This window comes from Neolamprologus brichardi, chromosome 12 (assembly GCF_056152115.1).
Source record: "Neolamprologus brichardi isolate AB-2024 chromosome 12, ASM5615211v1, whole genome shotgun sequence".
Lineage (NCBI taxonomy): Eukaryota > Metazoa > Chordata > Actinopteri > Cichliformes > Cichlidae > Neolamprologus > Neolamprologus brichardi.
Window position 1 is genome coordinate 6,503,780 of NC_142115.1, and position 23,207 is coordinate 6,526,986.

The 23,207-nt window shown below is 41.4% G+C and overlaps 3 protein-coding genes across 3 annotated transcripts; 1 reads left to right on the plus strand and 2 right to left on the minus strand.

The window, feature by feature from the left end:
- Nucleotides 1–220: 220 nt before the first annotated feature.
- rad9b (RAD9 checkpoint clamp component B) lies at nt 221–8,033 on the plus strand. The gene is made up of 11 exons (XM_006797509.3): nt 221–471; nt 819–889; nt 1,564–1,701; nt 1,838–1,952; nt 2,048–2,147; nt 2,314–2,420; nt 2,611–2,717; nt 3,465–3,529; nt 3,784–3,900; nt 6,200–6,389; nt 7,286–8,033. The coding sequence occupies exons 1-11, from the start codon at nt 438–440 to the stop codon at nt 7,412–7,414; spliced, it is 1,173 nt and encodes a 390-aa protein (XP_006797572.2). The 5' UTR covers nt 221–437; the 3' UTR covers nt 7,415–8,033.
- On the minus strand, nt 7,762–17,013 carry pptc7a (protein phosphatase targeting COQ7 a). The gene is made up of 6 exons (XM_087848951.1): nt 16,428–17,013; nt 15,035–15,214; nt 11,882–12,080; nt 10,191–10,314; nt 9,982–10,111; nt 7,762–9,871 (listed from the first exon to the last, which is right to left on the minus strand). The coding sequence occupies exons 1-6, from the start codon at nt 16,627–16,629 to the stop codon at nt 9,813–9,815; spliced, it is 894 nt and encodes a 297-aa protein (XP_087705077.1). The 5' UTR covers nt 16,630–17,013; the 3' UTR covers nt 7,762–9,812.
- Nucleotides 17,014–17,518: 505 nt separating this feature from the next.
- ppp1cc (protein phosphatase 1, catalytic subunit, gamma isozyme) lies at nt 17,519–22,038 on the minus strand. The gene is made up of 7 exons (XM_006797510.2): nt 21,625–22,038; nt 21,081–21,212; nt 20,718–20,948; nt 20,440–20,544; nt 19,976–20,199; nt 18,297–18,431; nt 17,519–18,183 (listed from the first exon to the last, which is right to left on the minus strand). Exons 1-7 carry the CDS (start codon nt 21,677–21,679, stop codon nt 18,094–18,096), a joined length of 972 nt encoding a protein of 323 aa, XP_006797573.1. The 5' UTR covers nt 21,680–22,038; the 3' UTR covers nt 17,519–18,093.
- Between the last annotated feature and the right edge of the window lie 1,169 nt (nt 22,039–23,207).

Sequence of the window (23,207 nt, forward strand, 5' to 3'; positions counted from 1 at the left end):
TATTACAAAAAACAAACACATTGCTTGAAAACGTGTATTTTGGTCACATGTAAGAGGAAAGATTTGGGAAACTCAATAAAATCTCGATAAATGTCCACCAAAGCCTTGTAAGATAATTTAAAACAAAACAAAAAAAAAACATTTACCAGACTAACAGGATATATTTTCTGCATTTTAAATGTTAATTCAGTAAGTTTTCCAAGTTCGCAAATCCTTCCGGATTTTTTAAATATAGATTTTTTAATAAAACTATGTAGTTTTAGTTTTTATAGTTAAAACGACTTAAGTTAACTAGGTATTTGTAGTTCCCTTAACTAGTTTATTTTCCTTTAACCAGTTGATTAGTTTTAGTTAACTATAATAACCTTGGTAATGAGCCTGTGACCGTAGAGTCACCGTGATTAGCCGTGACAGGCCTGTGTCTGACATAGCAAACCATGAACTGCGTCCTGGAAGGAAACTCTATAAAAGGTAATATAAAGAACACTCGAAGAAGATACGAACAGAAATTTGCTGTAAAAATTACATATTTAATTCTATAATCTTGATTAAAGTTGTTCAAGCTACGAAATTGTTCATTTGGAACGAACAACGGGACTAGCTTATCTGATGTAGCTAAACTGGCTAATAATGAGTTAGCTTTAGGGGGTCATGACCCCTAACATTTTCAAACAGAAAAGCGCACTTTTCTGTCTGAAAATGTTTCGTTTCATGGTATTAAGAGAAAGAAATATTAAGGTTATAGTAAAATAATACAGTATAGTAAATAACAATATTGTGTCAAACTTGAACTGTGGAGGGGCTGTGTTGTGTTTCAGCATTTGGGAAGGCTATTCATGCCCTGTCCCGGGTTGGAGATGAGCTGTGGTTGGATCCAACGGTCAAAGGGGTGAGCAGCAACAGCAGCTAGATGTAAAAATGCTCATTGACGCTTTATTAGGTACACTTTGAAAAAGTATTTGCAAAGTTTAAAAAATTTAATTAATGGTATTCAACTGTTGTAAATGGCTTGTTGTCCTATAATCTGTCAAAAACGATTGAATAATATCAAGTCACCACATGTCAAAGAAGCTCTATTGGATCGAGTTGTGGTTGAACATTTTCATGTTCTCAGGTAGGCTGTAGCATTTAAACCATGCTTATTTAGTACTCAAGGGCCTAGAAAATATCCCCTACAGCATTACACCACCACCATCAACCTGGATTGTGGACAGACGCCAGGAGGGAGTCATGCTTTCATGCTAATTTATGCTGACCCCACCATGTGAATATTGCAGCAGATATCAAGACTCATCAGACCAGCCAACATTTTGTAAACACTACAGATGGGTGTTAGAAAATCACAGTAGACCAGCACATTTGGTATTAACAAGCATGCAACCTTGAAAGTCACTTCAATCCTCCATTCTGATGATTGGTTTGAACTTCAGCATTGCATTGTTGTCATGTGATTTGCTAATTAGATATTTGTGTTAATGAGCAGTTAAACAGGTGCAACTAATAAAGTGACCAGTGTGTGTGTACAAGAGCCTCCACAATAATTTCTCTCTCTCCCTCTCAAAGCTGGCCCTGAGATCAGTGAATTCTGCTCATTCTGCATACGCCTGCTTCCTCTTTTCGCCACTCTTCTTCCAGCAGTACAATCTGGATTCAGTCAGGGAGCAGGACAGTGGACCAATCAAATGCAAGCTAGTCATGAAGGTATATTGGCATTGCTGGTTTTTCATTTGTAGGCAGAAACATCATCGTAACAAGTGACTGTTCTGTAAAATTAGGGCTACACATCATGCCGTTCTTTCAAGACTTTATGATTAAACTGCGTCTCTCTGTTTTAAAGTCCGTGCTGCCACTTTTCCGTTGTTCGACTTCTATTGAGCACAGTGTGAAACGGTGTCAGATATCAGTCAGCACTGGCAGTGACCAAGTGATCGTTCAGTTTTTCTGCAGACACGGTAGGAAACTGCATAAATGACAGTAGGTGTGCATGCAGTTTATATTTTGAACACATGGTGGCACTGTGCTCTAAATGTCTCTGTTTTTGAGTTAGGCATAACAAAAACCTACAATGTGCGTTTCCTGGAAAGTGAGGCGCTGCAGGCAGTGTTTGCCTCACACCTCTGTCCCAATGTGCTGAAATCTCCTGCCAGGTTAGCATTTCAGCATTAGAGCCTCACTCTTCTTTTCTACAATCAGTACATGCTGGCTGCCTGTTGGTTTTGTGTTTCAGACAATACCAAGAATATATATTGACAGAAAAAAAATGTTAAAAGTAAGCAGCCAGAGCTGCCTGTGTGTGTTTTCCTCTTTCTTCAGGCTTCTAGGCGATATGGTGATGCACTTCCACGCGTCTCAGGAAGAAGTCACTCTGTCGATGTCCGCCCCGAAAGTCAGTCTGAGAAATTACAACGAGGGGAGAAATGGTCAGTTAATGTCAGACTGCCATTTAGCTCAGCCCACGTGTGACTGACACGTTTCACAAAGTGCTTAAAAGTTGCACAAGCTTTGAGATGAACATTAAACTTCCTAACATACTGCATGTTCAGTTCTTTAAGCACATCAAAGGAAACACTGTAACGACTGCTGTTTGACTTGGATGTACCTGTGTGACAGATCACATGAAGATGATGCACACTGAGATGTCCTTACACCCAGACGAGTTTGACTACTTTCAAGCCGGAATGGACTCGGACATAACCTTCTGTCTGAAGGAGCTAAGGGTAACGGGGTTATTTTTGGAGGCCTCCTTGCTCCTGTCACATGAGAATATTATGTGTGCGGAAAGCGAGAGTGACACTAGCTCACATGTGAGCAATTCATGTCTAAGATTGCTCTCCTGTACTCGGTGCTCGGTATCATTTCCATGTGAACTTTCCCCTCAGTGCTGTCACTCATCTTTATAGCAAAGATGTCTTGACCCAAGTGAGGCTACCATCTAGGTAGAAAAAGTAACTGAAGTTGAAGGCTCCTCATTGCATGCTTTATTATAAACTTTAAAACCAAGTAGGAATGAGTGTGGACTTTATGGGCTGCTTAAAGATTGGCTATTTATAATTTGATTAGCAGAAAAAGCTGAGAGAAGTGTAATGTGTAGACTAGTGTGATCAGTAAAGCAAAATCACTTGGCTTATAGAAAAAGGAGACAGTTTTGTTGGATATTTGAAATAAGTCTGTGTACGTTCAGTTAATGAGACTTGGCCTGCATTAATGCCTACAACTCTTCACCCTAATGTCTTGGAAAGTCACTTGGGCTTCCCGCTGTGAGGCTCCTCGTTAGCCCGCCTAGTCGTCTTGTTCCTGTCGGTTTTGGAAAATCGGGTTTGGACGGATTAGAAACTAGGCTTTAAGTTTTAGTCTTAGCCTTAATTTGATGTATATCTCCAGGCTGATAATAGTTAAACATGTCACAATATTAGCCCACACTTTTCAGCAGTTAAACTCAGTTGTTGCTTTTTTGTTTTTTCCAGGGGTTACTGTGTTTTGCGGAGTCACATTGCCTTCCGGTGTCGGTTCACTTTGGCGATCCAGGAAAGTACGTTTCCTTGCTACTGTCATTACCTTGAGTGGAATTTATTCACTCAAATTACACAGGCTCTGTGGTGCTGTTCAACAAATTAACAACAGCTAGACTGCAAAATTCTTTAACGTTTATATATCACATCACTAAGTGAGCAGTTGTGGTGTGTTTGCTGCTAAAAAGTAAAAAGTGCTGACAAATAAAAAAAGAAAAGAAAAAAGAAGACACAGTGAAGGGATTTCTGCCATGGAAACGCACTTTGTTTGCAGGCCTGTGTGCTTCTCTGTGGAGGACATGGTCCTTGAGGCCACTGTGGTGCTGGCTACGCTGGCTGACTTTGAAAGCAGAGGCCCCTCACAGCCTACAGAGACCCCAGCTACACACAGGTAACGACCACCCCTGGCTTCACTGGCAATACTTTTAATCATCAGTGCCTGGGGGGAAAGAAGGGTAATTACTGCAGTACATTTTTTAAAATTAATTTGAACAAAATAAAAAACCTGAGAAAAATCACAGAACATAAAAGGAATTCATCTCATTGAAAACACAAGAGACCACACAATCTAGTTAGAAAACAAGTCATTGCCAGATAAAAATGCTTAAAAAAAGATCAAAATCATTCAAAAAAACTGTCATAAACAAAAAATCTGCTAAATACTGCAACAGATAAATCATGCAGATTTACTTTCTACATAGTCCAGATATTTTATGACATAGAGAAAGGGTCCTCAGGCCTTTTTGAACTGCCTGTTTGTTTGTTTTTTTTTAGTGGAGTTTGATGTCATTTGTCTTACCCAGTCTATAATATCTGATAGCTTGAGCTTCCATTTACATTTTTAAGCTATTAGCCTAAAAGTTTGTTTGTAATTACGCCCCTGGATGGCAATCAATTAGAATCTGCACTCATCGGACACTTTATAGAAAACCTTTTTGCCTTCAGAAATATTCCTTAGCTATTTTAGTCCATACTGACATGACAGCATCACATAGTTGCTGCAGGTGTCTTGGCTGCATATCCATGATGTGAAACTCCTGTTCCACCACATCCCAAAGATGCTCTGTTTTACTGAAGTCTGGTGACTGTGGAGCCCATTTGAATTCATTGTCTCATTCAGGAAAGCAGTTTGAGATTATGAGAGCTTTGTGAGATGGTGCGATACCTGCTAGAAGCACATGTCAGAAGATGGAGACGTACACTGTGGTCATAAAGGGATAGACGTGGCCTGCAACTATAGTGTGGCCTTTAAATGATGCTCAGCTTGACTAAGATCCCCAAAGTTTGCCAAGAAAATATCCCCCACACCTTTACAACACCATTACCAACTCAAACTATTGAAACAAGGCAGGAGGACATGCTTTCATGTTGTTTATTTTAAATTGTGGTCCTGTCATCTGAATGTTGCAGGACTTCTTTCTTAAATCATCAACATTTTTTGATATTCTGTTGTTCAATATTTGTGAGTCAGCATGAATTGGATTCTCAGTTTCCTGTTTTTAGCAGACAGGAGTGCCACTTACTGTGGTCTTCTGCTGATGTAGGTTATTTGAATTACTGTTGACTTGAAGCGGTGATACATCCATCCATATATTTTGTATACGATTATTATTCTAACGATTTAAATTGGCAGGAGTTACATGGGTTAAGGAATTATGGCGTGTGAGGAGTGTATTTTATCGTTATGTTGACCAGCTGGTGTCATTGTCGCAGTCTTTGTGCGTCCAGTTTGTCAGGTCTACAATCCAGTGTACTGAAGAGCTACCTGAGCCTCTCTCCTGGAACTCAGTCAAGCTGGTTTGCCCTCATTGGCTGTTTTTAGCCTCTTAAGAGGCATCATGTTGCAGCAGCCAGCCTTGTGTCTGTAATGGAGATAAATAGGGCAAGGTCAGGGCACGCAGAGTTGGGTTAGAAGCCCGTCAGTGTGACAGTCTATAATCCCCTCCTCCACGCTATGCTAGCCAGAGTCTCTGTCCTGCTTTGCTAGCCTGCTCTCTCCCTATTGTCCTCTACTTGTGCGTCTAGTTGGATCTTATTACACCATTCCCAGCTGCACTGCTCAACATCTGGGTCATTTGTAGCTCGTTTTGCTTGTGTACACTGCTGGAAGTCTGCAGAGACATCACCAACCCCATGATTCGACCCTCTGCAGTGCTCCCGTCCCTAATGCTCAGAATTGATCTACATTTTAATACTTTTTTTTCCTGATGAAATTCATCATGCAGGATATTTCTGACTATATGTAATGTATTTGTGTTTTTCATGGTATGATAAGTACAACACTTGCTTGCTTGCAGACTCTGGGGCCTTTAGAAGCCTCTTTACTCCTTCCTGCTGTGCTCCTAATTACGTGTCTAGGTTACTTCTGAGGTTGACGTGTCGTGTGGTTGCATGCACGAGGTTGTTGTTTTGTTCCCTTTTACCGAGCTTAAGGCTGCTTTCACCATCTGCTGATACAATGCTAGGTAGTGTTTTTGTAAAAGCAAATAACGGCTATGTTTTTAATATTTATATGGATTGGAAGGTACTACACAACATCCTCATTTCTAAAACTAGTAGATATGTTTATCAATACTGTCTGAATATATGTGTGTAAAAACACTCTGAATCTGTGTTGAGATACAAATTTGCACCCATGTACCTGCATCATCTACAGCTTGCAGACACAAGTGTGTTCTGTCTGTTCCCAGCTGTGCAGATGCAGCTGCTCTGCCTGTGGGTATACATGAGACTCAGAGCAACAACCTCCAAGTTCTTCCTGATGTAACAGAGCTTGTTGAATCCAGCCAAGGCAGCCCTATAACCTACCCACCTGTTCTGATGCAACTCCAATGCCAGGGCGACAGTGCTTGTGCTGGAATGACCCCACCTTCCAGCATGGTAACAAGAGCTCGCTCTTGATTTTTAAATCTTAACTGGGATCTGGAGATGGCCTGTGTGTTCCTTGTGGTTTGGATGCTCTACAGTCTTTCTGAGAAGTATGGTTCAGGGTGTGCTGTAATGGTTTACAATATCAGCTGAGACATGTCTTATGTTCTTTGTCACCCTTTAAGATTTAAAGACTTTTGCTGAACCCAAAACCTTTTATCAAATATCTTCTGTGCAACTTTCCCTGTTAACACAGGTTTATTGCTTAATAGTGTTTAAATTTAAGACTCCTCTGATGAGCCTTCAGGTCATCCTACAAGCTGCAGACTGCACTGTGAGGACACCTCCGGTGCAGGCCCGACTCAAGACAGGAAGCGTTGCCAAAATAAAGCATGCTAGTCGAAACTCCACCATCCAAACTTTTTTTCAAATGCACAAGATTATGAAGGCAGATGTGCAGCACTAAGTGAACTTAAACTTTTGCCTGTGTGCATGTGAAATAACTGACTGCTCCAATACTGTTCTGCATATCAGTTCTGTAGCATGTCATTATTTTGAGCAAATTAACTGTAATGATTTATCATAGGAATATATTTAGAAAAATCCACCGCTCGCCCCTGCAGGCGGTCAATCCTTCAAGCTCGAGTCCTCTACCAGAGGCCTGGGAGCTTGTGGGTCCTGCGCAGTATCTTAGCTGTTCCACTCAAGATCTTGAGCCAGTCTCCCTGTGGACACTGTTTTTAAGTGACCCTCATGCAGTGTCCTCTGTTGTACTGAGATTTAACGTAAACATTGACAGGTGGTCAGAGCAAATGCACAAGTGCTGTAAATCTAAAATGAGAAAAAAAATGGCAGAATGTTCTTGAATGAACTGCATACACTCATGTTTGGCTATTTGTATCCTGTAGATCTGCTCCCTGCTGTTCAAGGCCTTGTCCTCAGAACCTGGTGATGACGATGATGATGGTGCTCCCAGACTACCTGTCCTGGCATATTTCAGTGATGAGGAAGACTATCCGAGAAGCCCGTCACTCTGAGGGAATAGCAGTCACTAATTAACAATATTCTTTAAATAGTTATCAAAGTGTTAATCTCTCCAGAATAGTTTTTATTAAATATTGTTTATTGTTAAAATGTTTTTTCCAGTTACTGTTCATTGGAACAATATACCATCCATGTTGTCGGTCAATAAAAATGTGCCATCTCGGGACGATGCCACACCCATCTGATGGTAACTGGCACGCATTGTGTCTGAGGAATGTTGTAGCACAAACAAAATGTACAAAGTGTTCCCAGACTATAGAGTAGTGAGCCAAATGTCCTTCATGTGAACAAAACGCAGCTGCAGTGTTCAATACACATCAGAGCCATGAAATACAGCAGGTTAATAAATATTATAGTCTTTATTTAAACATTGTACACATGTGAAAATGTTTTTGTTTCTCCCACATAGACATGCTCTGGTTTAAACAGAAAGATGAGGCGGATGAAAAGGAGTCATCCAGGGAGGTGTGAAACAGGAAGCAGGGACAATGGAGCTTACAGTGGTAGTGCCAAATGACTGGGAGAAGTGCTTTATCATTTTTGTTAAGGCTGCTTGGATTGTCCTCAGTGCTGTAACACTTAGAAAAAAAATAAATAAATCACATTTTGCCAACTAACACTGTTCACCGTCCTGAATCTGTTCTCATTTCAACATGACACCTGACAAGGTGTCACATTAAGGAAACTATCCTTTCGATTAGTGCAGATTGTAAACAGTGATCTAAAGATCCATGGGAAGGATTTTCTAAGTGTGGGATGGCTTTAGTACTATTCCTGATTGAGTGCAGAGAGGAAGCAGATTTCAGGAGAACGGGGGAGGGGGGATAAAAACAAAACACTGGGGTTAAAATGATGGTGTTAAGACAGCAGGGCATGATGTGAAAGCTCTCTTTTTTCCAACTCTTATGGTTACTTAACAGTTTAATGCTTTGTGCTCAGTGCTGGCACATTTTTAGGGGGAAGGTTGAAGACTTATTTGCCAGTATCAATGACACATGATACAAGGCACATTGTAATATTACACAAAAATGTGGATTTTATCGTGAAATCTTCCTGTAGTGACGCAAAGAAACATACTGACCATTTTTCACATGAAACCTGCAGTGACATGACTTAAGAATGCGCCACTGGAGCTCTACAAGCAGGGGGAGAGGAGGGAGGGAGAGAGACAGGAAAAGCAAATGGTGACTGTGAACAAGAGTTTCTGTAAGCTGCTTGACGCGGCGAACAATCCCCACGGAACAAAGAGGTTACAAAAATACATTTGGTCACCTGACCAATTTCCGCTGCGTTGAACTATTTCAGATATGCTCCTTAAGCTTTGTGCGTTTAAGGCTGCGAGACCAATTCAGACCAGCGGATATGGAGAAGTCTCTAGCCTACACATCCATTTCATTGACACCGATTGCACATTACTCAATAGACACACACCGAGGAGCTCATGTGCATTCATCACCCATTCATACACACATCACACATAATCACAATCAAGACTTCAGCAGCAGCTGTGAGATTAAAGGGAGGACATCAGTTTGACTCTATCATTTATACTATATATATATTTATCTTGAGAGGCTTTTGAGCTACAAAATATTCTTAAGTTACAAAATATGTGCAATACTTGAACTGGTATGGAAAAGGCAGCTGCCACTCTTTATGAAATCTTGTTGGATTATCCTGCCACAAGAATCAAACCATCTGTGTATACCCATGTCACATCACACTTGTTTTGTTTCTGCAAACATTTAATGTAACATCCCAGAACAACATACCATTCATATCAAACATATGCTCCCTGCCCTTTCGTACAAGTTTCCAGTCCCTTTCATAAAGGCTTCCTAAGTACCACTGTATTATTAAGTGCTTGCACAAGACAGACCCATTTATTGAGCCTTAATGCTGCCATTTCTCGTGCGCTTCCCTTCTTGAGGACTGTTTAGTTCTGTTCGGCAGGCCAGTACGTGGCCACATTCACATGCTAACACACACTCTTGGGCTATGTCAGCATCCGTCTTCTCTGAATTGCAGCTTCTTTCCTGCGGCAACTATCAGAAGAGGCTGACTTATCCTCATCAGCATGCCCAATGATCCCAGCCAATGGGATTATCTGGTGAGCATTGGAACACTGCAGCCCGGCCAACGGGGTGTGTGGCCTTTAGTTGGATTTATCTGGCCACTGTCTGATGTAGAAAACGACAGAGAAAAGGGCATGTTGAAGGATTTCTTTTGTTTGTTTTTAAATGTGCGGGGCCAAGTGGGGGAGACGGTGGGTGGATGAGGCAGAGTAGATCCTTTAGGTGTGGGGGAAGCAGACATTAGCTGTACATCCTGGCCAGCAGGAATCAAAGCAGTCCATCACCTGCAGCGGCAGATGGATACTCCGTGCAGACTCTAGTCAGTGTACTCAGCTACTATGGAGAGCAGTACTGTGATGTCATCTGGTTTTCCTCCTGCATGGACAGGAAACAGCAGCCAGTTAGGTTTGTTGCTTGAAAAACACGTTTGTAACCGTTCAAATTACAAAAAATACTCATCTTTTTTGTAATACTCGGACACTTACCTCTTACATTCAGTCCATTGTCACAGGCAAACTGTGCGAAAGGTGACATGTAGTTGGGGTCATAGGCCAACACGTGGGCCTGCTCTGCGATGCTGCGAGCCGTCTGCTGAATGCTCTCATAGTTTGTGTTCTGAGGAACCAAACAAAGCAGGCATTAGGCGTTTATCGTGCCCTTTTCTGATTCTACGGCAGACATGTTTGTCACTCACCTTGAGTTTCTTCAGCTCTTGCAGTATCATGTAGTCTGGCATGTTGTCAAAGAGCCCATCAGTGGCAGTGAGGATGATGTCGCCCAGTTGTACGTCAAAGGAGGTGCTGTCTGCAGCGTCAGGGCTGAGGGACAGACACAGGTGAGTTTCAGGTAAGAGACGGGTGCAGTAATTTTTGTCATTAAACGTACCGACTGAGCTTAGCAACAGAAACTTGGTTGCTAATGGATAATGAAAAGTTCAGGTAATCATCACATGAGGTTTTTTTGTTTTGTTTGTTTTCTTGGAAAGGACAGTTGGGTCCAAGAAAAGGTGCTGCCATTATGAAGGCGCTTCAAATACACAGAGGCAGAAACCAAGTTAGTTTGCCAGTGTCGGGTTCAGTTCCTGGAAGATGTCCTTACCCCCGAAATCCAGTCGAGAATGTGATTCATTACAAACTGTCTGGACTGCATCATGACACAGTGAGCCAAAGCTCCCAGGAACAGCCTGTCCTGTGCTCTAATTTTTTAATGTATTTTTTTTATGAAGCCAAAACTACAGTCACATGGGGAGAAAAAGCTGCTGTAGCGGCTGTTCTTGCAGCTAGTTAGCACTATGATGACACAGCCACACTTACCAGAGCTGTTCCTCACTCTTTGTTATATGTGCACACTGGGTGATTCATCATTAACATATTCATAAGCCAAAGACATTTGTGACACTTGATAATTACACAGCCAGTATAGTTATGAAGATAATCATCGGGCAAGAAGGCAGAAATCTGTGGGCTTATAGCTATGAAGCAATGCATCAAGAACATGATGTTTCCCTTGTATATTATTACTAACACAAAGACAGGCAATGAAAATGAACGTACAAACGGACTTGTGGCAAATAAAGAGCGGTGTGGCATTATAGAGAGTGCAAAGTGCTTAGCTGTATGTTTAAACATCTTTATTCAACTTTTTAGTGCACTCTCAGGAATGCTGTAACTAGTTGTTAGCTTTGACCCTTGCACTCTTTTCTGTTGGTTGCTACATTAGTGACTGAAAGCTTAATCTGCTGATGCACTAGGACTAAATCCTTCAACCAAATGAAATGCTCGAATGTAAAAGGATTTCTCAAATCTATGGGCTGTCTGAAACAGAAGCAAGGTCAGCATTTAAGAAAAGTAAATACATATATCTATAGTAACAAGTAAGCTCACTTGCAATCTTTTGTTTATATTTATTTTGTAAGAATAAATTGCTTAATTTAAGAGGAGTCTGCTGGTGCAGGATTGGCTGTGGACTTGTGGATTTGCCCTATCAGCCCACACAGACTTTGACCTGAGGTAAGAGGGAAAGCTTGGCACACATCCAGGGCCTGTCCTGCATTCTGACATCTACTGTGCTGCTGCTTGGCACGCCACAGCAACGAGACACAGCAGCACGTGGCCTCAGACACACTGGTACACTGCAGCTCGCTGCAGCGCAGTCGCTATAGACGCTCAGTCTTGCAGCAGGCGCTATTGAATGTTGTGCAGTGCATGCCGTTTCTGCAAGCAGTCTGCCTTGTTATAAGTACAGTATCATGTATCACATCTACTGTAAAGAACACATGAATGAGCAATGAAGTGTGCTGATGACACCCGTCCGTGTCACCGGCAGACTCGCTCAAATGAGTGTGGGAGAGCAGATGCACCAGGTGTTGCTCGTTAAGTGTTTCACCTGTCACTGAGGACGGCCCCCTCAGCCCCTGGGGGAGCAATGGACAGCTGGAAGGGGGTGTTGAAGTAGTGCTGCTGCTCATCTGAGCGGTGGACCACCTCCCCTCCCCGGACCACCAGGAAGCCAGAGTCTCCCAGGTTGGCCGTGTGCAGCCGATGACTCTGCCGGTCCAAAACCACGATGCAGGCCGTGCTGCTTCCTAAAAATAAAAAAACAAAACCCACACGTCACTTTTTATTTTCAATGCAAAACAAAGAAAATGTTTAAGATTAAATAAACAAATAAAAATGGGTAAATGCAACACTATAGCACATTAACCATCTCTGCACCCAAATACGTGTTCAGCTCCCAAAAGAAGAAAGAAAGCACAGATGCAACATTTAAAGCTGGAAACAGCCAAAAATCTTTCAGCTTCCAACAACAACGGACCTGTCCTCTCTGGTGCTGCAGACAAGACAGGACAACTAACTTATGAGTCTGAACTCAGAAGTTAGCAGGAAGCCAGTTAGTCGTCATGTACAGATGCCCGACTTATTTTTTATAAAAACACAAATGTATAGCATGACTTTACTCGTAAACACAGAACCACAATACCAGCAAGATGTATGGAGGGAGAAGGAAGACTAAATAGATTTTAGGACTAGGAAAACAATGATCACAGCACTCAGCATTCTGAAAATACACATCAACATCAGCCGCTGCAGAGGCTATATGTGGAAACGAGGTCAACAGATCTTCGCTTCATCAAGCGGCTAACTGATAAAAAAAACATTCTCAAGGCACATTTTAAAAAACGGGAGACATCTGTGTGAAAGGTCACACAGATTTAGATCAAGCGGCACAGTGCTTCGGTGTCTGCATGTCTGTTAGTTTACCACGTAAGGTTTGTTTGTGTGTCCATCTGATTTCTGATTAGAATAAACTGACATTTGCACCGTTTTGCCCTTTTCAGAGGAGGCCGAGTTGTAGGACAAGTACTGTGGTTGCTAATAACAATAACAATTAACAACGCCTGAGTTCTTTTCCAGTATGGCGTGAAAGTGTGACAATAAGCCAACATGCACAGCACTGGCCCACTGGAACTGGAAAAGGTTTGAGCTGGAAACCATTTATTGATTATTTTAATACCTGTGCTTCTACTATTGTCACTACTGTCACATGTAAATAAATCATCTCTAACAGCAGGAAGGACGGTCATTATGGAGTACAGATTTTAATACATACATTTCTTTAAAAAACAAAAACAAAAAAGTAACACTTTCTCTTACTTTTCTTTTAGTTTTACACAACTTCCAAGTGAAACTGGGAGAAAATGAGGTCAACTTAAAAGCACAAACTTAACAATGAGAGAAGATTTTTTTTAAATTTGTCCTTCTGTGATGAAAGGAGGAAACACGAGCTAGTAGAAGAGGCGGACAGCGTGTGATCACACCCTGCTGGTGAGTCATCTGTCCCACCAAAATATGCTCTTTGGGGGGATCAACCTTCAAACCCCCTCACGCACTCTGACTCACTCCCTTTCTTGTCTCCAGCAGTACAAATTACTCACGCTACCGGCCTCAAGAACATTCCTTCTGCCATAAAAAAGCAACACAATACAGCGTTGTTTCCCCTGGTGCACATGTGATAACGGGATGGAAAAGTACTGACATGCGCCGAGACAGATCTGTTCCAAACACATTTGTTCACTGATGTTACGCGTTTGTACACGTTCTGTCGTCGGGAAGCGGCGGAGAGCAGGAAAGAGATCGGTGGAAGTGAAGTGCATGGAGCAGGTTGAGCCTAGGACTTTCTAATGGGAGCTGGCTGTTCTATTACTCATGATGCAAAAATCTCTAGCCAGCTACCATTAAACAAAACAGATGTAAATGCAGCCCAGCCCAAGAAAACTGAGCTCCATGGAAAGCCTCCTGTTTATTGCCTCTGCACAGCAATGCTTTAAAATCTACGGCCCTACACAGTGCAAGTATGTACCAGAAATGGAGCATAAAGATTTGTCCACAGCAGCTGTCTGCAAAGACTTGTTGATGTTTCTTGACAATTTTCAGTAAACCCACAACGCTGTGTTCAAAATTTGTACAAATTTTAATGATTAAAAACAAAAACAGCTTTGGTGGCCTTTATCGTCAAATAGGCACATTAAGTTGTAGGCGCGACTCAGATTTGAAGTCAGCAGATGTTCAGTGTTTTGACCTCTTCGACTACCAGCTCTCAAGGTAAACGTCTCTCGTCTATGTGGCACCCTCACTTTGGTTGACCCATTTCCAGAAATGGCCTCAAGATATGAAATGATCTGATGAAGTTAATGAATTATGGACTATTTCCTATTAAGCCATGGCCTTTGAGGCTTTTAATAATGGCCGCCATTATTTCAGAGCAATCTTTTCCTCTATCAGCAGAATTAGGTTTGTACCTCAATCCCAGACTGTTATAAACCAAATCGGATTTTTATAGTCAATTGTCAAAAAGTACATGTCACTTGATTCAATTTCACACTTTTAAAATTTGCTTTAAAAAAATAAAATAAAATCCTGCCAACCAGGCTTTTAAGATCCAAGAGATATTTTTTTGTGAATCACAAGAATTTGTGGATGTTTTTCATCACCCAGAGAACATTTTGTACCAGTTTGTATTATGTCACTTGTTGTTTGTTTCTTCTGTGAAGTAATGATGCCAATTGCAAACCAAATCAATATGTACAATTGCACCACCCTAATACTTAAGATGCGAGTCTTCCAAAGACTCGATGTGAGAGCAATGGTCTTTTTCACCATTTTGAACTGTTAATCATAGATCACCAGTTGGGCCTACTGAAGGTTATTTTTAGAGAGCGTCTGCACATTGTTTCTAGCTGCAGTTCAGTGTCAGATTTCAAGGCAATCAGGCTTACAGTGCAAGAGATGTGGCTTTTCTTATATTGAATTTGTTGTGCTGTAACCACCTTGATACCATCTAGCCGCCTGGGATCACATTACTTGGAAAGCATTTGCCCATCATTTCCATCGACTGTGCCAAATTTTATGGTTGTAGCCCATTTAAGCTCATGATTTGACAGATAATAAAAAATATATATAAATAAACTGATACAAGCTGAATATGGTTCTACGCTTTTGGGAAAAACTGAAACCCTGCGTTTACAGTGGCTGCACTCACCCAGTAGTGGCACTTTGTTCTGCAGTAGCTCATAGTAGCTGGTTGTGAGGACTCCCACCGGGTTGCTGGGTACAAAGCGTCCTTCCTTCACTAACCTCTCACATGTCTTCATCAGTGTACCCGAAAACTGTGACGGGTCCACGCCATAGTCTCTCCAACCACCTACACCATCCGCCACACCTGAAAGGAGTTGATTTCATTATGGGAAATAATGATTAATCCCTTATTACATTAAAAAAAAAACAACTTTCCTCATAACCATTAATTGTGTAATATGTACAATGTTTAAAAACAAAAATGAAAGAAATCTGCAAACTGGAACTCCATGTTTCAGTTAAGAGCATTGAGGATTAAACTAGCACCAAGATGCAGATATGATTTTTAACATTCCACAAGTAAGCCTGGAGGACAATGCCTCGCAGCAGCATGATGAACAACAACAATCACTCCCAGCAAGATGGAAAAAGACGCAAAAATGACAAAATGTACAAAGCTTTCAAATGTCCCATTGCTCAATTCAAGCATTTCTCATGCTGATTGGTAGAGTCTCTGCTCATCTAACGACTTCAGAAAGTTGCTTCAAGTAGCTCCACATTGCCGTCCAGCTTTATGTTTGTTGTAATTTAACCCACCTTAAAATCTGTCCCCTCAGTTAAATGCATTAAATCCATAAGGGAAACCTTCATTAACCTTTTTACAGAAACATGGCCTGCTTATTTGAGTTTCACTAAGAGCTTTTGTCCCATAAGGAGCACTTAGCTATGTGCAAGATTTTCCTAGGAAGGAAACTCTAGTCTTGTTACTCCCAGGGCGCAGACATCTGCTCCACTGACCATACATGGAGGAGTCTCACCACCCTGTGCCACAGCTAAGAAACAGGCCTCCTCAAGTCAGGCACACAGTTCAACTGATGTGCCGAAAAACAACAACTTTGCGAAAATATCACAGTAATCAATAGCAATCATTTAGAAATACCCAGACAGTCGTTAGATATGCATAAAAGCTGCCAAGGTCTTCAATAATAGGTTTACACGGGATCAAGGCTTCCGTGCTTAAGAGTCTTTTTCATCAGCAGGTTTTAAAGTCTGTATCGGTTTTGGCTGCTTAAGATATTCTTTATGTCATGAATGAATGCTGCAAGCAATATGAACCCACTAAAAGTTCAAGCGTACAAAGATGCAACAAGCACAAAAGTCTGAAAAATACACGCACAAATTTAACACTCAGAAGGCATTGACACGAGCCTTCTGATCCGTTTCATTCTGAAAAAAACACGTGCAACCCACGGAGGGGCTGACCCCTGACCTGTCAGTCACGTCTTACCCAGTGTACATGGAGCAATGTCTTATTGTTTGGTTAAGCTTTCATCAGCAAACAGACATGGGATACTCACCCAAAACATCGGCAGATCTGTGTCGGGCAATGAAACACGCGTCGTCCCCATAGCACATCCCTTTCTTCAGGATGCCTCTGCGGAAATCCTTTCCAAAACCGCAGCTCGCTGTCACCAGACTGTAGTCACGGCTGTCTGTCTGAGAAAGTCCGCCGATGACAGCTCTGGCAACCAGTCTACCGTACGACAGCACGGACAACATCACCTACGACACCAGCTCCCACCGAAAAAACCGGCCAAGCTAGCAGTCCTGCTAGCTCAGCGTCGACGCGAGCACACTATTATATTGACTCGCTAGTTTGCTAACGAGGCTGGAGATGTGCGGCTGAGCTACCCAGACAGACAACAGCCGCCACGCACGCCCAGACAATGCCTCCCGCTGATATGACTACAGCCTCTGCGTGCTTTATTCTTCCGCCTTGATAACTAGGAGAAAGTTAAGGAAAAACGTCGCCCGTTCCCCTCCAGAAACCCTGTAAGCGTTGATTCTCGGCGGCCATGGCGCCACTTCTGCCTCGGAGACGCTACATAACACAAAATGTGGACCTACAGCCCTGCGGTCTCAACACACTCTGCTCCACGAACCCGGTCTTGTGACTGCTCTGACGTCAGACATCGTTACGCAACGTACACTTCCTGATATGGAAATATTATATTCAGTCAGCTTTTACGGCATAAAAAGGCCACAAAACTCCAGTAGTAGGCAGGTTTTACGCGTAGATACACATTTTAAGGACAAAAATACATTTACATGGCCTTTTTCTGAACAACTATAACACATGGAAATAGCTACGAATATATTACATTAAAATAAATAAATAAGAACGCAAATAAAAACATTAAGACTTTTTATTTATGAATTTGCTACCCTGTACATATACAAGACTGCTCACATCTGGGATTATTTACCATTTCCTTAGATGCAACGTAGTTTGCAGTATGTTCTATCTCCCCCTTGTGGGTATCCCTGGATGGAAACTACCCTTAATTATAAGATGTTCTTGAGCAAGATGGTTAAGTATTTTCGTTTACAACTGTTGTTTTTTTAAAAAGCTGTAATTTCTTTGGAATAAATACACTCAGACAGAAAATTTCCCCCTAAAACACACTCAAATGTTTATTAGAAAGATTTAGACATTACAAGAGTGTATCTTTATTTGTTTAATTTAGCACGACTTGTTTAAAAATGTGATGCAGTGTACAGTCAGCGTTCTAAGACACTGACGGTTAAATGAACACAATATAAAGTTTACAGAAGTAAACAGGTGTTTGTGACTTTCTCCATAGTTGTATAGCCATTAATAACATTAATTATTGACAGTGGGGGGGAAAAAACAATGATAAAGGAATAAGACATGAACGAAACTGGAAAAAAATTGTGCACAGCTTCAAACAAGGCATTCCTGTGCATAAGTAGCCATATTGTTACATTTTTCCTGATTGAACAGTCATATGTGGCAAAGACTAGCTGCAAAATGGGAGTGCAAAACACCTGAGGTTTTCATGGTGACATATCAATTTACCCCTGTGGACAAAACAACAAAAATATTTTGCTTTCATCGAGAAGGAGTGAATATCTTTTCAGTATTGGCAGCATGAAGGATAATCAATCCCTCAAATGCAGAAGAACAGAGCAGAACAAAGAAGTCAGAGTCTGGCCATCCCTTCATTTCTTGGCTTGCTTGGTGACCATGCTGCGGGGGGGAGTCACAGGACGGCTGCCGTTGGGCTTCTTCTTCTCAGCTGGTTTCAAAATCTATACCAGGTTGAAAACATTTAATGAATAGCTGTACACTGTCTGTACAAATAGCTTAGATTAGATCACTGCCACGAAAACGCAATGCTTAAAATAAACAAAAGGTACTGTACCTGAAAAGAGCACATGAGAGTCTCATCCACGCTCATCATGGCACCGGCGTTGTCAAACTCCCCACAATAGTTAGGCGCTGAAAACAAAGTGACGAGCTGCCTCTTTGCAAAAAATTCATAGCCATCCTCGACAACCTGCCAGTGAGAAAATGCAAATAGGAATGACATGTTTACACATTTTCAAAATACATAAACTAGGATTAGCCTCGACTAAATCATGCAAGTAGACATTAAGGTGGTCAGATCTAAAGCGTAGTCTAGCAGTCTAACCCAATGGGTTATGGTTCACAGGATCTTTAACTCAATATAAAAACTCAAAACATATTGTCAGGTTTGTAAGTGGAGTCTGAGCGGAGTTTAAAATCAAAACCAGCAGGGTGTGAGTGAAATGAAGACTTGAAGCTTTAACTCAAGCACTCCAACAAATAACAAAATAGATTCCATTTATTGTTAAAGGCATCTATTATTAGGCCTTACTGGCCTACCACTCCAAAATAACCTTTATGTATCTAATTGGTTTGAGAGGAAACTAGATTTCTGCACCTCCTTAATAGTGGCACTTCTACAAATGCACATGCATGTTCCCTTAGATGGTTTTAAGCCCAGAAATTCTGCATGAAAAGTTGTTATTCAACGCTTTGGCAACAACTGCAGACACTGGAAGGCAACCCATCAAAGACAAACCGATTAAAAACTCTGGCATGTACCTGCAGAACCGGAGTTACCAGCAGTAACTACTTTATTCTGAGCTTGCCGTTCCTCTCTGACAATGTAGGCTGCTCACTTGTGGTAGATAACAATGCAATCAGTCGATGACTAGCCATACTGAATGTTGATAACAGCTTTTGGCCAAAGGCTAACGGTGCAGACTGATTCAATTTTATGTTTGTGGAGCAAATGAAGGGTGTGCTGCATCTGTCTGCGCTTTTCTGGCTTATGAGGCTTATGACAAAGCACAGAGAGCTGCACAAAGTACCGCGAAACACCAGCCTATCAGTTTTGCAGCACACAGATAAATCTGATTGGACACTATACACTTCACAATTCATCTTGATACTTCTATCAGCAGCTACATCATCAAGTACATTAGTGGCAAAGGTTTACTGGTCACTATTAAAGTCTAGCCTGGCCTCTGGTCAGGAGTTTCAAGTAAAACTTGTGTATTTACGTTCACAATCACTTGTCTTAATTGCAGACTCAACATGCCTCAACATGCCTCAACAGTGTTTTTCCTTTTTGGTTGTCGTACTGACCAAACTCTATATTTACATTAATAAGCTACACATTATATTCTACTACAAGCTACTGTCTATTCTGAAAAACATGTTTTCCACAAAATTACACAAGACTGTATTGAAAGCTGAGCTCTCTTATCTTTGCACTGGCATTAAGTGGCAGCATTAAAGTAATTTGTGACTATTCTAACATCAGTTTCTCTCCATATTCTTTATAGAAGTAAAGCTTTAATTGAACACGTAACAACCTCTGGAAATGCGCAAATAATTTTACTTTGATGCAAACGCAAGCCAAAAAGGTCAAAACCCACTGTCCACTACTACACACACCATGTGTGCTAGTATATCATGTCCTGTACCAAGTGTATCTTGCCTCTGGCCAGTACACGGCCACCTCCCACCTCCCACAGTGACGTTTCTGTTTGTGATGACGGAGGTGATTACCTGATGGGCACGACAGATCAGGTCCAGGTCATGCTTGTGCAGGAACTTGGCTACCACCTCTGAGCCAAAGGTAAATGACACACCCCTGTCGTTCTCCCCCCAGCCCAACACATCCTTGTCTGGATCAGACCAAAGTAAATCGCACAGCAGGCCCTGGTCAGGCACGTCAGTGGGACGCATGATGCGTCTGATCTGCTCCATGGACTGAAGGTCAGGGGACAGTCCTAAATGGAACAGTAAAGTAAAAGTACAAATAAACACACTGATACTGAGGTCAGCACCGATTGGAACTGGGTGAGCTCCATGTCAGGTAACAAACTGCAAAAACAGCATTTCTCAAGGACAAATAAGAAACGCTGATATCAAATGTACACTACTTCTAACATCATGCATACAACCAAAACACTTTAGAGTTGATAGTAGAGTTTTGTGCCAAAACATTCATTCTGCACATTATAACCTACCGCCATGGCAGCAAAAGATCTTCTCATCAACAATGGCGGCAATTGGGAGGCAGTTAAAACAATCTGTGAAGGTCTTCCAGAGTTTGATGTTGTACCTTCTTTTACCTAACACAGTAAGACAAGAAATTATATTTAATTTTTTTCCATTATCTGATACCAACAACCTCCTCCAAACAGTTTAACCAGCAAAAGATAACACAACAGAGAGTCTGACAGGTACCCTTAATGGACACAAGAGGCCCCAGGTTGGACATTTCTAGTCATTCAACAATACTCACACTCATCATAAAAACCATATATTCTGTTGATTGAAGCACACTCATGGTTTCCCCTCAGCAGGAAGAAGTTTTCTGGGTATTTGATTTTGTAGGCCAGTAGAAGACAGATGGTCTCCAGTGACTGCTTCCCCCTGTCCACGTAGTCCCCCAGAAACAGGTAGTTGCTCTCAGGAGGGAAGCCCCCATACTCAAACAGCCTTAGCAGGTCATAGTATTGCCCATGGATGTCACCTGCAGGGCAAATACCAAGCTGAATTATACACATTGCTATTGAGTCATACACCACTTATCATACGTCAGTACATACTATCAGTCAATTGCTGAGTCAATCTTTCTGGTAAGTAAGTGCATAGCTTTTCTTACCACAAATCTTGAGGGGGGCCTCCAGCTCCAGGAGAATGGGTTGACTGAGGAAGATCTCCCTGGACTTGAGGCATAATCCACGAATCTCGTTCTCCTGCAGCTGAACATTCTTGCCAGGTTTTGCTCCTCTGACTGGAACAAGAAGACAAAAATCAACAAAAGTCAGTAAGAATAACACCTAAACACTATTCCAGCTAACCCGGGCATGACATCTCTGCCCGGACGCCAAGTGGGACAAACGGTGAGTGTAGAAGCCATATGCCGTGACGGACTTCGCGGTGTTTGTGTATGAGAACACAGTGTACATGACATGTCGTTTCACACCCTTCAGACACACCAATATTCTGACTCAAGAGACGCATTACATAAAGCTGGTAGCCGACATTAATTAAAATATTAAGTTATCTTGCAAATATTTCTGATTATTGTTACTAATTATTGCAACAAGATGAACACGAGCTAAAGCTAGCTATCTACTATTAGCATTTACCATAACATTTAAATAATAAAACAAGTGTTTCGTGGAAATTTTGTATGTACTTACCTTCTAAAAGCCGCTGGATGATACTATCTATGTTGAGCTTGTCAACATCAGCCATTGCAAGCGTCGGTGTTACGAAATAATCGCTCCAGTCAAATCTAGGTCTTTGCGTTGACACACTTGTGAAAGCTAGCCCGCTAGCTATCCTAGCATTAGCTTGCTAATGTTAGCTTCGTCTATTTTCCGGCTGAGGGTAAAAGATGTTGCCGCGACCCTGATACCGTTTAGCCACTCGCCGACACTTTTGACAGCCTAATACGCTACTTAAAGATCGCGATTTTAAAAATGCCAACATCAATTTTTCGTTTTGTTAAAAAAAAGGGACGGGGACTATAAAAAAATAAGCGTCAACCAACACAAACGGTTGCTAGCGACGGTGTCCCGTTTCTGTTTTTCCTTTGCCGCACCTTGTACTGCTAAGCCAGCGGCTTGTGCTGGTAGCTGCTACACTACTGCCCCCTACTGTGCTGGATGGGGACAGCGTCAGACCTTCTGAAGTCCTTTAATGTTTTTTTCTTTGGATATTTGTTGATTTTTCACTCATTTTCAGTCCAGTCCTTGTACCTGACAATTTTCAGAGGGATATGTTTTTTTTAATTTGCGTGCTTTGTAAGCTACTTAACCCACAAAAGGGCCCTAACTCAATAAATGAATCAGTGTTGTTTCTACACGTAACACGTTGAGCCACTTTGGTATTGCCACCTGACACAATACCTGAAAGTCATGTCGTTTGGAGAACATGAAAATTATACCAAACACACTGCCAACACAGTACAAAGTATATCTGGATAGAAAAACACACACTATGGTTTGGCCTCCTCAGTCACCGAGTCCTCAACATTATCGAAGCAGTGTGGGATCATCTCGACAGAAACCAGAATAACAGGCAGCCAACATCCAAAGAAGAGTTTTGATTGTCCTTCAAAAAGCCTGCAGAACTATTCCTGAAGACCGCTTAAAGAAATGCTAAGAAAACATCCCTAAAAAAGTTCAGCTTGTTGTGAAGAATAAAAGTATTCATATCAAATATTGACTTTGAAGTTCATTAGAAATTTCAAAACTTTTGGCTTATATAGTGTATTTCCATGTATGTTTGATCTCGTTTCAATAAATTGCTCCATTTATTTTCCATTTCCCTAGTAAAGTATAACGAAATTAGGTTTTTTCACCATACCGGATATTAATTATACGCAGTTCCTGTTCTGTGTTATCTGATTAGGAAATAATTCAGTATGATGAACACTTTTGCTTCAATTTGAAAATCAGTTAACCAATAAAAACCTTAGAGATGCACCAATTTCTAGACAATCAAGAAATTGATTTACATGTAAAATAAAGAGATACATAAGTATAGTAAATGATACTGGGGTATACAGAAAGTGTAATTACAGATTAGCTTTACCATTAACAGAAGGTGAGCTATGGTGGAGTAGCCACATAGAGCCTTTAAAGGACACACTGTCTACCTAGCAATCCTTTCCCTTATATTTATACACTTAAAGTACTCTTTAAGGCAAAATTGAACAAATGGGACTTGGAGCTTCTGGGTTCCAGTGTTCTTCTCCTGATCAACAGTGAGCACTGAA

Excerpts from the sequence above, each read along its gene's own strand:
- rad9b (XM_006797509.3), top strand. The coding sequence starts at position 438 with ATGAACTGCGTCCTGGAAGGAAACTCTATAAAAG. Across the intron at positions 1,702-1,837 it reads AATGCAAGCTAGTCATGAAG|TCCGTGCTGCCACTTTTCCG; the intron begins GTATATTGGCAT and ends TCTGTTTTAAAG. Across the intron at positions 3,901-6,199 it reads GAGACCCCAGCTACACACAG|CTGTGCAGATGCAGCTGCTC; the intron begins GTAACGACCACC and ends GTCTGTTCCCAG.
- pptc7a (XM_087848951.1), bottom strand. The coding sequence starts at position 16,629 with ATGTTGTCCGTGCTGTCGTACGGTAGACTGGTTGCCAGAGCTGTCATC. Across the intron at positions 12,081-15,034 it reads GAACAAAGTGCCACTACTGG|GAAGCAGCACGGCCTGCATC; the intron begins GTGAGTGCAGCC and ends TTTTATTTTTAG. Across the intron at positions 10,112-10,190 it reads AAGAGCTGAAGAAACTCAAG|AACACAAACTATGAGAGCAT; the intron begins GTGAGTGACAAA and ends TTGGTTCCTCAG.
- ppp1cc (XM_006797510.2), bottom strand. The coding sequence starts at position 21,679 with ATGGCTGATGTTGACAAGCTCAACATAGATAGTATCATCCAGCGGCTT. Across the intron at positions 21,213-21,624 it reads CATCCAGCGGCTTTTAGAAG|TCAGAGGAGCAAAACCTGGC; the intron begins GTAAGTACATAC and ends TTCTTGTTCCAG. Across the intron at positions 20,949-21,080 it reads GGCCCCCCTCAAGATTTGTG|GTGACATCCATGGGCAATAC; the intron begins GTAAGAAAAGCT and ends TTTGCCCTGCAG.